Source organism: Chenopodium quinoa, unplaced genomic scaffold (genome assembly GCF_001683475.1).
Source record: "Chenopodium quinoa cultivar QQ74 unplaced genomic scaffold, ASM168347v1, whole genome shotgun sequence".
Taxonomy (NCBI): domain Eukaryota; kingdom Viridiplantae; phylum Streptophyta; class Magnoliopsida; order Caryophyllales; family Amaranthaceae; genus Chenopodium; species Chenopodium quinoa.
The window spans coordinates 65,600-80,038 of record NW_018742879.1 but is presented as its reverse complement, the minus strand read 5'-3'; the positions used below and the strand labels follow the sequence as shown (position 1 = coordinate 80,038).

General features: G+C 35.1%; 1 protein-coding gene across 3 annotated transcripts; it reads right to left on the bottom strand.

The window, feature by feature from the left end:
- Positions 1-5,320: 5,320 nt before the first annotated feature.
- On the bottom strand, positions 5,321-13,981 carry LOC110726312 (rab9 effector protein with kelch motifs-like). Of its 3 annotated transcripts, none has more exons than XM_021905765.1 (11): positions 13,725-13,981; positions 12,571-12,720; positions 11,624-11,791; positions 11,154-11,306; positions 10,491-10,643; positions 9,953-10,117; positions 9,626-9,805; positions 8,062-8,236; positions 7,812-7,959; positions 6,684-6,825; positions 5,321-5,877 (listed from the first exon to the last, which is right to left on the bottom strand). In XM_021905765.1, exons 1-11 carry the CDS (start codon positions 13,789-13,791, stop codon positions 5,843-5,845), a joined length of 1,536 nt encoding a protein of 511 aa, XP_021761457.1. In that variant the 5' UTR covers positions 13,792-13,981; the 3' UTR covers positions 5,321-5,842. The 3 variants fall into 3 exon arrangements, with proteins under 3 accessions (XP_021761457.1, XP_021761455.1, XP_021761456.1); XM_021905763.1 differs by having other exon boundaries at positions 13,729-13,981; XM_021905764.1 differs by having other exon boundaries at positions 5,321-5,874; positions 13,729-13,981.
- Positions 13,982-14,439: the final 458 nt, after the last annotated feature.

Genomic DNA, 14,439 nt, shown 5'->3' with positions numbered 1-14,439 from the left:
CTAAATACCTACAAAGGGTCTTCCGACAATGCTTTCCGACAGAATTTCAGGGTTTTCCGACGGATTTTTTCCGTCGTTGATTGGTTGTTTTCTAGTAGTGGGTTTGATGTGTTTAGGGAATCAGACTCTTGCTGGAATCTAGCATATTCAATAGCTGCTGAAATGGTTTGGGGTTTGAACGCTTTCACAAAGGGTCTGAGGCTTTATTTCAGTCCTCCTATAAAGCTCTCAAGCAAATACTTATCTGGCAACATATACCCAACTTAAACCATGATTGATCTCAAGTTTTCAAAGTCATCTACATAATTTTCAATACTACCATGCTGCTGTAATTTATTAAACTCCTCAACCACATTAATGCCTTTATCATCTCGAAACCTAGAAGCTAGGTCTATAACAAAATCATGCCAATCAACATTACTTCTAGTAGCTAGGTAACTAGACACCCAATTTTCTGCCTTATCTAACATGTATAAGGATGCTAGATCTACTTTCTGGTCATCGGGTATCTTACACAAGCTAAAGTACTTACAGCATTTTTTAATCCAAAGCTTAGCATTACTACCATCAAACTTCGGGAATTCGAGTTTAGGATTATAGCCAAACCTTGGCGGAGGAATGCGTTCATCATGCTTGGTAACAGAGGTACTAATACTCAAGGACTGCATCATTTGCTTCAGCTCCTCAAACTTCTTATCAGTAGCCACATTTTGAGCTTCTAGATGGCTCTTAAGTGCTGCAATCTGCTCCTCCATTTTACCAACCCGCGTAGATACAGTCGGTGACAGTGTAATCAGAGTAGGGCAGGTTTGCTCTGATACCAATATTAGCGTGACAGTGCTATGGCTGATATTAGCTACTGTATTTGCAAGCTAATATCAGAATAATGAAAAATCCAGAATAATGTTGAGAAGAAGAAGAAGAAGGAAGAGAGAGAGAGAGAGAAAGAGAGGGAATTTGTTATTTCATTTCTTGCCTTATGCATGCACCTCACTGCCCTTAAGTACAACCGTAGCAACAGCAATACAACTCATCAAATCTAATAACAAACTTAGATTCTTTTAATAACAACTTTTATTCCCTACTGACAATCTTAAAGAAAAAGACAAAATAACCCTTTTTGATTATCAAAAATAGAAATATCAGAATATGTCCTATAACAATGATATCCAAGTTTGTAGTATAAAGGCCAAAGATAAGGTGTAGCTAGGAACTCGCTAGCCAAATCAGTTTTTTGCTTGCCCAATCTATTTTAAGGGAAAAAGTTGGTGGCATTTGCCCAAGCACTTATGCACCATCACTATATACTTGTAGGATGTGGCTTAAGCTTTGCTCCTGGATGAGTTTGCAACCTAGACTTGCTTATAAATTATTGATAAATGGTTTATTTGACCACAATCACTTATTGTGGTGATTTTAACCCGATTTTGTTATCTTTTCTCCTACTTTTCCCCTCTTTCTAACCCTTTTTGTATATAAATGTTGCATTTTAATTTGGTTTTGCTGCCTCCTTGTGTGTTTGTGTACATGATCGCCGGTACAAGTGAAGTTTTGACAAGCAAGGAAAGTTCGTGGAATGACTTCAGAGGCAGAAAAGAATTACCAAGTTCCTGCCTACTTGCTGCTCTACCAGGAGTAGGCGTACACCTCCATGGGAGTGGCCGCTCCTGCACCTTGCACCACAAACTATTTCTGCCAACAACATGAAGTGCAGGAACGCACTCACAAAGGAGTGGGCGCTCCTAGCTCCACTGTTGTAATCTGCCTTCCTTCTGAAACAAGAGGAGCGGGCGCGCCTCCCATGTTGTGCTAAATCTGCCGCTATTTGAAGACAGAGGAGCGTGCGCACAATTTCACTGGAGCGAGCGCTCCTAGCTGGGAACCCGATTTTCTTTTGACGGAGTAACCTATGTAATTCGGGGAGTATAATTACTACCCCTTTTGTTCATTTTGAGGACAACAGTCTTAGAATAGATTTCAGCAACTTTCCTCTTAGTTAGCAACTTAGTTCATTAAATTAGTTGATTATTTAGTGTAGAAACTCTCAATTTCAATCATTGTATAAGTGAATTCAAGGTTTATTTTCGGATTTTCAACAATTGTACTCAACATTGAAGCTTCAACTTAGTAACTTCACTTTTCTCTATCTATTTTCTGATTTTATTTTGTTATTGCAAGCCTTTTGAATTTCTCTTAATCTTATTAATTTGTTGTTGCATGTTAGTTTTATCTCTAGTGAATGACTTTTCCCAATTATTGAACTACTTAGAATCCCTAACTTGGTACTTTGCATGTCACTCATATGAGATTGCTTGTTAGCTCATTTTGGTAGGAGTAACTACCCTTGATTTTGGGCTTGATGGCATGATATTCTTAGTTTGACATGGGAATGTGGATTAAGTTTATCATTACTTATTGCAATTTGATTATTTATCTCCTATTGCTAAACTAATGAGGGATCTAAGTTTGGAGTGTGAGTTATATTCTTAATTGCATGAAGTTGGTCATACATGTAGTCTTTGCTATTTCTTGTCTCTATTTGGTCCCAATATGCTTAGTTACCATGGTTGAGTGGATTCCATTCTCTAGTGCTTTTAATTACTTGATTTAGAAACAATAGCTTGTTTGTCTAATTGACAAACCCCCAATCAAACAAAGTTTTCGAACTAGCTTGCGTGATAAGATCCTTAGCAATTATATCCCATTCCTTATGGATCGAACTCTTACTTATCATTGTGCTTGGTTTGTCAGATGTTTTCTTATAAATGTGTTTGAATGAGTGTGGAATGTGCGACCGTTCTAGCACCCATCAATTATGATGAAAACTAGCATAAATGTTGCAGAAGGAACCATCAGGATTTAGGTTAACTAAGCCATCAAACCATTAGAGAGACTCCTTGTATATTTCTATTGTTTTCTCCATAATAGTGAATTAAAACTTTAGACTCTGGTACTCGTGGAGTAGGTTTTATTAACTGAACCACATAAACCCTTACTTATTTCCTTTATACTCATTATTGCCTCCTTACCTTTTATATATTTATTGATATTGTTCCATATAAATATAAATCAAATACCATAAGTCCACAATGCATGCAAATTTCATAACATAGAAAATTTGCTTGGACTATTTAGATAGTGCAATTCATGGACAACCCACTTTTTCTTCTTTTTAAGACTTAAATTTATCTGGTTTGAAGTTATCATCTTACAATTTTAGACCATTATCCACTAATAAAAAATTATAAAATTTATTTGATAATCACAAACACTCACCCAAGCATACGTACTTCTCCAAATATTATTAGTGGTTCGATTACAAAAAAGATAAAGTTATTAAATAATGTGTTTACAAACCTTAATAAGAGTTTGTTGTCTTCAGTCAAGAAGATTTTATGAGAAATACGGTTTTTAAGATAGAATCTTAATATCAATTTCAATTAAGTGAAGTGGTTAGAAACAAGATTAATTCATTGTTCGTTGATACCCATATATGGAAAGAAGAGAATTTGTTCAAATTTTTTATTTTTTTGTTACAAAATGAAGAAGAAGAAGAAGAAGAAGAAGAAGAAGAAGAAGAAGAAGAAGAAGAAGAAGGGAATGATCAGGGAATTGTAGATTTGCTAAGGCCAGCTTGAATCTACTACACAATATGGTCAAATCTTAAATATGAGTTACATATAAATTGGGATACAATATTAACATTTTTTTTACGGTAAGATACGGAGTCAGGCCGCCACCTTATCACAGGAATGGGAGACTGGATCACCCCGATGAGGAATCAAACCCCCATCACTTGGGAAGAGATGCTCATTCCTTGAATATGGAGTTAACATGCTCAATTTTTAATTATTATATTCTAGCGTGAGAAAATGTTGATAAGTCTTTGGTCAAAAATAAAAAGTGTTGATAAGTCATTAAGTCATACAAGTTCATTGATTCACTTGACCTAATAATCCTGTACATTATTAGCTTGCATGGTTTGTAAGTTTATTTACTGATTTCAATGTCTCTATAAATCGTTGAACATTCTCCTTGCACGATTAAATGATATACACTTTGGTGGTGGAGCGAATTTGGATTTAAATTAATATCTACTTGAACAAGTATAATTTTGAATATATAACCGTCGGATGATGCTAGTGAATAGAAGTGAGTACGTATAGATATTTTTAGCAAATAACCTCTTATGAAGTACATCTTTAAATATACGTAGTATTTCTTAGGAAATTTTGTATAGAACTACCCTAAAAATAGGTTGTTTTGTGAACAACTACCGGTTTTATAAAATTTTGTTTAGAGTTACCCATAAGATCGCAAATGTTTGTCTAGCATTACCCATAAAAGATTTCCATCCAATTGAGCCGTTTTTGGGGCCTACTCCTATGTTTTCCCACCCAATTAACTCCCCTTCTCAACTACCTCTCTCTTCCTTCATTTAATTTCCCTTTATTTTCACTCCTCTTCTTTGACCTTCCACCTTTCACGATTTTAATTTGACCCCTAAGCAAATATCCTAATTCATCCTCTTTTTAAAAAATTGATAGGCCTAAAACCCTTTTCTTTGTTGTCTCTCTCTTTCCTATTCATCTTCTTGCTATTTTGGGTAATTCCATGTCAGGGGGTGAAACTACATCAATGGTTAAAGGGAAGGGCAAAGTAAATGCTGAAAATACTGAACGAAAAGAAAGATGAACGAGGTCTAATGTAGTAATTGCTATGAATTTTGTGTCCTTTAAATTATAAATTGTTGAACATGTGGGAAACCCTAATTTTTTATTGCTCAAATTTGAACCCTAAATTTCTAATTGATGAAATAAGCAAAACCCCTAATTCAATTAAAGACTTGAACCCTAGAAATTAAAATCCCCAAACTGAATTGAAGCCCTAAACCCAAAATTGAATCCCTAATTATGTCAATTGAAGTAAATTAAAAACCCTTAACTAATTAAACATACCAAGAACTAACACAGTAGTTTAAAACATTACCCAATTTAGTGAGAAATTGTGTTGAATTGCTCAAATTTTATATCCTCTTAGAAATTTGGATGACTTTAGAGGAAAATTAAATGGAGGAGGAGATAATTGAGTTGGAAATCGTAGAAGTGGGCCCCACAAACGGCTCAATTGGACGAAAACCGTTTATAGATAGTGCTAGATAAACATTTGCCATGTTATGGGTAGTTCTAAATAAAATATAAAAAAATGGATAGTTGTTCACAAAATAGCTTATCTTTAAGGTAGTTCTACACAAAATTTTCTATTTCTCGTGATTGTCAAATGCAGAGTATTTCATAAGACTACAGCGCAGACAAATCGCTGAACAAATACGCTCTTAATCCTTTAATGACTTTAGTGTAACAGAAATTTGGTAATCAATAATGGACACAAACAAACAAGTAAACATATCATGAGAGAATGATGCACCTCTATTCAAACTAACTGCCACAACTAGCCCTTGATAAATACTCGTTCTAGAATCACTTTACAATATAATGTCACTTGAAATTGCAACTTCTAGTACTACTGCATGTAATATTGTCTTCTAATATGATACTATGTGGAGGAGTTACAATCAATGTGTGGCAGTTGTCATCTGTCAGCTGTCTACGATCACCTTCAAGCTATGGATGTACAATTAGCTGGTAATATATGTACCTCTTCGACATAAATAAAAAATTCGACCCCAGAAGAATTTTTTGCGTGTGCAAAAAACCGCCATTGCTGGAGTGCTTCTAGTCTAGTTTAGCAGTCTTCAAGCTCGATAACTGCCCAAATACTAACCGCAAAAAATGGTTTCCGCCCAATGTCAAAACTGGTTTTTAAAGCTTTTAGTCTAGCTTCATGTTGTCTCAGCAAACTCTATCTGGCCCTCTGCTATAACCATAAACAAAATAGAAGACACACTATCAGAGAAAAAGTCATTCACTAGTTTCAATCCAAGATACATAATAGAGAACACTGATATTTGAATTATAAAAACCACCAGTCCACCACCACTTACGCGTTTTCTTTCCAAAAAAATTAAAAATAAAGAAATAGAACAATCCATCATGACTAGAAGCATTTAACTGGGCTAGAATCAATATTGTTGATATGCAACATTGATTGGGCATCAGTTGAACATCTGTGAAATGACATGCTATGAATGCTTTGAAATCTTTTTTAGGCTATAGGAATAAAGGCAAAGTGGGAGAAGCAAATCAGAGTCCAAACTCCGAATATACTTCCACCTGTTGAAAAAAATAATTTAAATCTGTAAGCAAGCTCTGGTAAAAAAATCTGCTTCCAAGGTTTCAAAAGGCAATACCAAAATCTGCTTCAACTGCTCTCTCTCTCTTCAACTGCTTTCTCTCTCTCTTTCCCTCTCTCTTCAACTGCTCTCTCTCTCTCTTCAACAAAAGTAGCCTGTGATCCGTGATGCTAGTTGCATCGTATTGTATGGCCAGTGGGATTAACTAATTACTGATGTTTGCTGTCCCTTTGAAATAAATTGTCCACTCCCAAAAAGAAAAAGATTTTAAGAATTATCAATTTAGAAACTAAGCCTGGGAAATTGGTGATAACAGGGTAAACATTAGAAATTAAAGCTCTTCTAGAACAGCCACTCAAGAATTCTCTTCACCAAGACTCGTTCTGCATACATGAAACTTTTCTTACAAAAACTTGGAAAACAAGCTTACCTTGGCTAGTAGGTAACACAATAGAGCCCTCAGGCACTGAAGATGGATCATCCAAGGTGGCTGAATCTGATGGGGCTGCAGCTCCATCTGATTTCTTGACTTCAACATTAGCATCTAATGTTTTCGACTCTCTAATGGCTACCTGAATATTCATTCAAGCAGAATATGCATAGGTCAAAAACACATAACAGTTATCTAGACACCAACTCAAATGATTTATGAAAGCATGGTAATAAGTCAAATACTTAAATTGTTGCAAATTGTGAATTGATTACAAAATTATTCAAAGTCCAAAGTGCAATATGAATGGATAGGCATGAATGTGATAAACTAATTGATATGCCAAATGAGCCTCTCATTCCTCAAGAGTATAATGATAAGGGCAGGTAGTAAAGCAGGATAGCCCATTAAGCTACAGATTATATTCTCTGACATGGGTAAAATCGATGAGCATTACAGTTATTAATTAATCAAGTGAGCGCAAATGAACTGTAAGAGTTATTCATCTGAGCTCTGGACTCTTTAAGTGCTTTAAAATGTAAGAGGTACACTTCTCAATTTATACATTTGTTTCCTGACACCCCGTTGCTACTTTTGAAGCTTTACAACTTTACAAGTCCAAAGAGACTCTCCAACTTCATGCTTAACTATTTTTTATGTTCTGAATTCCATTCATCAGCTCTTTGCCTAAACTTTTTTCCTTTGGTTTGTACTAGCCAGGTGGAGATCCAAATCATTAGATAATTATGTAAGTACGAAATTTTATATTAGAGTATATAAACAAAATATCCAATACCAAACCTGTACAGGATACAACAATCTGGTATTGCAGCAGTGCCTGTCTCATACAGTCATACAACTCTCGTTGATTGCCCATCCCATAGTGAGGAAAACTCTAATTAGCATGCCTTTTAAACAGGTGAAAGAATAATCAAGGACAAGGCACAAGGATATTTTCAGACTCAATAGAACAATAAGAGTCAAGTGTATGAGAGTAAGACATATGCGACTGAAGGATGAGGTGAAGCAACAAACATACAGCACATTTAAGTGCATGCATAATTAATCTACATTAGGGTAGGGAAGTGATAAAGCTTTCAGTTTTCTGACAGTAACATATAAACTAACCTCCTGTGACTGGCTCACATCTGAATGCTCTGCAATTTTAGAAACCGATGCATTGGTAGGTTCGATAGACTCATGAATAGTTGGAGATATTGTAATAGGACCCTGTTTTTCATTTACCTTGGACTTGACATTTTCAGAGTCCTTTTTCCTGAACAGTAATCACCATGAGTAGATATTAAAAATAAAAAATAAAAAATAAAAACTTCAAGATAATGAAATTATACAAGAACAGAAACTGCTGGAACCTCACCCATGCGAGCTAAGGTTAGCTTCAACGGAAGTTGAAAAAAGAACTCCACGCAAAGGTTTTCCGTCAATAATGGTTTCAATAGAATATCCACTAGCAAAGTTTTTAGTAACTTTGGCTTGAAATGTTCTCTTCCCTATTGGGGGTCGGTACATATTTAGATGGAAATACTGCTGACCTGCACAATAGCTCATTGTCTGTAAATCAAGAATACATGTCTGCATTTACAGAAGAAAAAGAAAATCTTCGTGGAATCATCAGGTAATATGCAGGAAAAGGGTACATCATAACATCAGCAAACTATGACAACAGAAGATTTGAAGTCATAAGTAGTAGTGTAGTACACTGATAGTAAGCAATTAGAAATTTAGTGAATTGAATATTGGGAAAAAAAACTAATCCACACCAGTGGACATTATGAATGTTCAAGTCACCTATACTGTCTCCGGGGTCACATATTATAAATTTGAGATAATTACACACCATATAAATGACATGTCACATCACATAATGTCATTTCCAATCCTTATGAAACTAGAATTCAGCATTTATTGTATTAACTATTGATCTTATCATGTATGGGGGCCTCTACAAAGGGTCTGGACTTTTAAGATGGCTCGAAAAAAAAAAAAACAAAAACAAAAACAAAAAAACAAAACAAAAAGCAAAAAACAAAAAAAAACAAAGAAAGGCCAGCTGTTGATATGGACAGACCCAATGTTGCTCCAGTGGCAAATATGGAGACTGCCCCAGGAACTATGATCCTACTTCTGTGATGGTTATCACCCCTTAGACTACAATAAAAAATATACAATCTCAATCACATTCATTGGTTTCAAAATCTACCCCAACAAAGCCACTGCAATCCTAGATAACTACAGTGTTACCAGACACCATGCCAGGGATTACAAAAAAAAAAAAAAAAAAAAAAAAAAAAAAAAAAAAAAAAAAAAAAGAAGAAGAAGAAAAGGAAAAAAAATGGCACTCAATGAAGGTCTTGCTGCATTCAGCTAAGCACTTTGTCCGTGACAGGCCGCTGAGTGGAGGCCTATACTCATTCAGAGTTAAAGGGAAGGGGGTGGGGGGAGAGCAGAAAGATCTGAAATCAAGAACCTAGTAATCCATTCAATGTGAACATGTCACAGTACTACAGATGAACCCTATTTCATGTGGATCCTTTCACGAGCATATACTACGTATAAAGATTGAAGGAAGTGATGCTAATGGGTTCATACATTTTGATTGTGTTTATCCTATGATAAACGTGATATACTCCAACTCATATGCATCAATATTAAACTAGCAAGGTTTTATGGATGGAATACTTTTATATATCGATTTAAGTTGGCTAATATCATCATACCGCAGTTATCAGCTATATCAGCATTGCACAACTAGAGCCCAAGCATGAAGATTAAGTTCATAAAATTTGAGAAATATGCTTAAATAAGCAATTACATCACATATTTCTATCTTGTTGACTGTTGTATGGCACAGAGAATGGTGTCATATATTGTTACGTTTAACTAGATACAAATAATAAGATACTGCATTTATGTTGTCTTACTTTGTTGGCTACCGTATGGCACAGAAATTGGTGAGCTAAGATCAGCTGCCTCATATGCGACTATAGCCTTATCGTTCTCTGAAGAAGCAACGTATTGTTGTTGACACTTCATCTTCAGTTGTTTTCTAAGAGACAATTTTTCCAACCTTCGCTCATCTCTTCCATCATCCCTAAAAAGTTCTAGTATCAAAAAATGAATGCAATCAGCTCCATGCTGCCATATGCATATCAATCAGTGAAAATTTAAATTACCATTAACTGAGTATTGTTATAGCAGAATATATAACGATACGTACATATTTAAGTAAAGAGTAGAAATGTAAAGACCTGTGTGGAAGAAGTACATATCATCCAGAGCTTCCAGATTTTTATTGCAACCACCTATGAACACCAAAACACCACCCTTTGATGGATCCAAACAGTCACCAGCCATGGAGAATCTAGCCGAAGGTCCATCACCACTGGGCATAATTTTGGTCCAAATACAAGTATCTGGAAAAAATATTCAAAACAGCAATGAGTTGAGCACACAATTACCATAAATAGATGGCATTATTGCATAAAACAGTGACTGAATAAGGAATAGAGAAAGGAAAAGCAGCAGTTTCTCATGAACTCTAGGCCGTAGGCATTACAGTGGATAAGAAAGTGGTGCAGCTGATAGGATCAACAGCTCCCTCAGAGAATAAGATGACATGAGCAGCAAAATTGTGAAAATGGTGTGAATGTGAGCTAACTTAATGGGTAAAGGATTGGGATAGGTCCCGTAAACTTCACTGCCCTTTGTGGCTCTCTCTACACCTCAAAAAAAAAGAGTGAAAACGGTACAGTGATCGAGAGGGACAAAAGAACAAAATATTCTTACCAATGTCAAGCATATAAAGATCATTGTACAGGTTCTGAGCATCAGTGAATCCCCCAAATACAAATATGTGCTTGCCAAAGGCTACAGTTGAGTGCCCAGCACGGGGAGGCAACAATTGGCCAGAAGTATTCAACTCTCTCCAAACAAGAGTATCTGTTTCAACACATAACCACCAGTGTAAGACTACTTTCTCCCTCCTTTCTAACATGAGCATATGCATAGGAAACAAAGAAGGCCCAAAATATTCAACTCATGCCAACTTGAAATCAATTGAAACACAGTTAAAATCCAAAAATAATCTCTTAAAGACCTTATAAACATATACAAATGTTGGAACAACACTAGCATACCAGTTAAGGAAAGTTCAGAAAGACTGCACTTGTTAAAAGAAATGTTTGTCCACAGTAACAAACTAATTTCAATAACCTATAATACTTTGTTTCTATTAGACTGCCTAGCTGCCAAAATAAACCGCCATGGTTCTTTACATAATCATGCAGCATGGTGTATTCTATTTCTTCTCATTTTTTTTAGAGAAAGGTGAAATGACACTAGCATAAACTTCTGTTCTATTGAATAATCCAGTCACCAGTCACTAAGAATAATAGGTTCACTATATTGAACTATTGTGTAACCCCAAGTATTTCAGGATAAGAATTCAACCTGTATCAAGGATGTGGACATCACATAAATAATAATCATGCTCATCTTCACCGCCAATAACAACGATTTTGTTCTTCCAAGATGAGCATGAATGGCTATCTCGTGCAGCCGGTGGCTTGCCAGATGTTGTAGCACATTGCCATACAAAGTTCTCTGCAATTAGAAGGAAAGGTAGTTAATATCATTTCTACATTCAGTTGTCACTTTCCAGCCTAACAGACCATTGTAGTAGCTATAGACTATGTTACTTGGTACCCATGTCCATGAAAAAAATCCTTGATTTTGAACTAAAAGTGAAGTGTCCAAGTGTCATACCCATGTCCAAGTGTCGAGAGTCTGACACGGGTACTTGAGGTGAAATGAAGAGTATGAGTAACATTGCCTATAGATAACATTACTTTTTTTAAGCCATTGCAAGATGTTACTATTGAGGGAGACTTCACTTGAGAAATTAGAAGCAAAGGGCTTACTTGTATTCAATATATGAAGATCATTATAATACACTTCAGTATGATGGTTCACAGATTTGCCACATCCACCAAAAATGAAAAGTTGTTCTCCAACAAGTGCTGCACAATGGCCTTCTCTTGCCTGTGGTCCATCACCCCTTACATGTGGAGAAATCCATGTATTTGATGCTGCAAATGTATGGACCACATTAGCAAAGAAACATAAAGTGCCAATAGCATATGACCTTGACGCAATAGTCAAACAGCCGAAAACAAAAATTATATGAATAAATAAATAAATAAACCTCCGGAAGTAGGTGAATTTCTCAATAAGAAATTTGATACTGGTTAAGACTTAGGAGCAAGACAATTGAAAGCCTCATGCATAAACCTATGATGCAAGATGAGCAAACAAGGATACATCACATATATGCCATTAACCCATAAGTTGGTTACACAAATTCCCTTCTGTTAACAGAGTCCACTCAGAAAATCATGCATATATAAATATAATGAACCCGTGCATCCAATAACAAATTCATACAGGATGTCACTCACTCTTCTCTAAATTGCTGATAAGCATAAAACTACTGGGATATGTAGAGATACACAAATCATCATAATAGTATAATACTGTCTCACCAACTTGTTTTATCTGGAAACTATATAAGTTACACATGTAAAAATTTGCCAATATTTTCAAGTTATGAAAGAGCCATTTGAAAAATCACAATAGTTATTCCGTTTGAGTGTTTTAACCATATCAATTAGCTACTCTCCAGGCAAGTAGATTTTGGATACAAGAGTCAGGGAAAGTTATATCCTTAAGAGCATTATATCAAACATAACTAGCATGAACTTGATTCAATTTAGCTATCTAAAAATTTCATATCATATTTTATTGTTTCCATCGAATATATGAAATTTCAAAAGAAACAAAGACAAATATAATTTTCACTTGAACTTACAAGTGTCTAGTATATATAAGTCTCCAAGGGGGTTCATCCCATCTGTCCCACCAAACACGAACAGATTGTCTCCAATTGTTGTACAAGTATGACTGTCCCTAGGAGATGGTGGAGTTCCCTTAATGGCTGGCTCACTCCACGTTTGAGTATCTACAAACCAACAGCAAAAATGAGATGATGAAGAAACCTCAAAATATACATAAGAAAAGTTAATAAATATGAAGAATAAAAAAAATGAAAAAGAAAAACGTGAAAAGAAATAATGAAAGAATACAGAGATGTTGGAGGTAGGTTGAATCCGCTCAGAATCCGTACATGTTAGACGCAACTCGTATGAAAATTTATATTATCAATGCCACCTAAAACAGGATGAGATCAGAAATACACACACTAATCAAACTGTAGATTTTGACTTTGAGATACCAAAGTATATCTGCTTCAGCACACACTTAAGATTCTGAAGCATAAATAAGTTTGGCAATGCAAGTACTCAGCTACAACGACCTTCACCTTAGATTTGAGCTGACAGTACATTACCCGAAATTCACCCACAATGAGCCATTACTAATCAAGGAATATGGTAAGAAAATTTGCTCCAATACCATACTATTACTCCAATGCCTACAAGCTCCCATCTAGGGTATGGTAAGAAAAAGGCAAATGTACGTACCAACTTAGCATTAAATCGTATATTGCAAAGCGTTTGTTTATGTTCAACCCGAAAATAAGGTTTGGAACAAGCAATAATTAGCATGCACTTACTTCCAAACACAATTCCAGCCAACAAGAATAAACAATTGAATTTTATCAAATACGGAGTAGTAGTATTACATTCCCTCAAAATAGGTATTCAAAATCATAACCTAATGGCCGGTTTGGTAGACGGTAAAAGCAAACATAACCAATGCAGCAAAATTGAACAAGCAACATCATAAACAACAACATAGCCACCACAATTCCACAAAAAAACATACAATTAACTATGAACAACATGATTCCAATTAATTACAGAAATTAACAAATACTCACGTTAGTAATTTAAATGTAAACAAATACCCAGAAAAATAACCAGCATGTAAATAATTCCCATAACAAGATTGAAACAAAAATTCAGAAAAATTTGAAAAAAAAAAAGAGGAGAGGGAAAGACCCACCCACCAGTGTCAAAAACATGAACTTGGTTAGTCTGAGAATTGTTCTGGCCATAACCACCAAACACATACAAAATCTTTCCTCCTCTAATGGCGTTGCAGGAGTGTCCCCACCTCTTTCCGGGCCCACCTCCCTTCTCCATTGCTGCGCTCTGCTTCCATTTCTCCCATCTCATTTTGCTGTAATTTTTCTGGGTTTTTTCTGATTTTTCTTCCCCTTTTCTCTTTTGCCAAATGTTTAAACAAGAAAAAAATTGAAGAAAAAATTGGAACCTGGGAATTGAATTTGAATTTTGATTAAATTAAAAGGGTTGATTAGAGATTTGAGAATTTTTGAAATCCTAAACAGTAATCTCAGTCACTGCTGAGAAAAAGAGGCCGGCAAACAAGTGTTACAAGCTGCTAATAGAGTTTACTCAACGAGAGTAACGTTTTTTTTAGGGTAATGTTGTATTGTAATTTAATTTGTTAAGAGGATCACACATTCACAATTATTACTCATTCACAATGATATAAAGGAAATTTGATTTTGTGCATCCTTCAAAACTTTAATCAATTATTACTCATTTTTATTTCATAATAATTTTAATATTTTGATTATTTATGCACAATTTTGATCATTAATATTTATAATTACATATTATTAAAAAGTATAAATGCTTAATATATACATAAAAACTAATCCAAAAATATTTTACATGACAACATATGTTTTTAA

What these genes read in the sequence shown, in the direction of transcription:
- LOC110726312 (XM_021905763.1), bottom strand. Translation starts at nt 13,897, where the DNA reads ATGAGATGGGAGAAATGGAAGCAGAGCGCAGCAATGGAGAAGGGAGGT. An exon ending in TCTTCATATATTGAATACAA is followed by an intron (nt 11,307 to 11,623) that starts GTAAGCCCTTTG and finishes TTCTAATTGCAG; the next exon opens with AGAACTTTGTATGGCAATGT. An exon ending in TATGTACTTCTTCCACACAG is followed by an intron (nt 9,806 to 9,952) that starts GTCTTTACATTT and finishes TTTTGATACTAG; the next exon opens with AACTTTTTAGGGATGATGGA.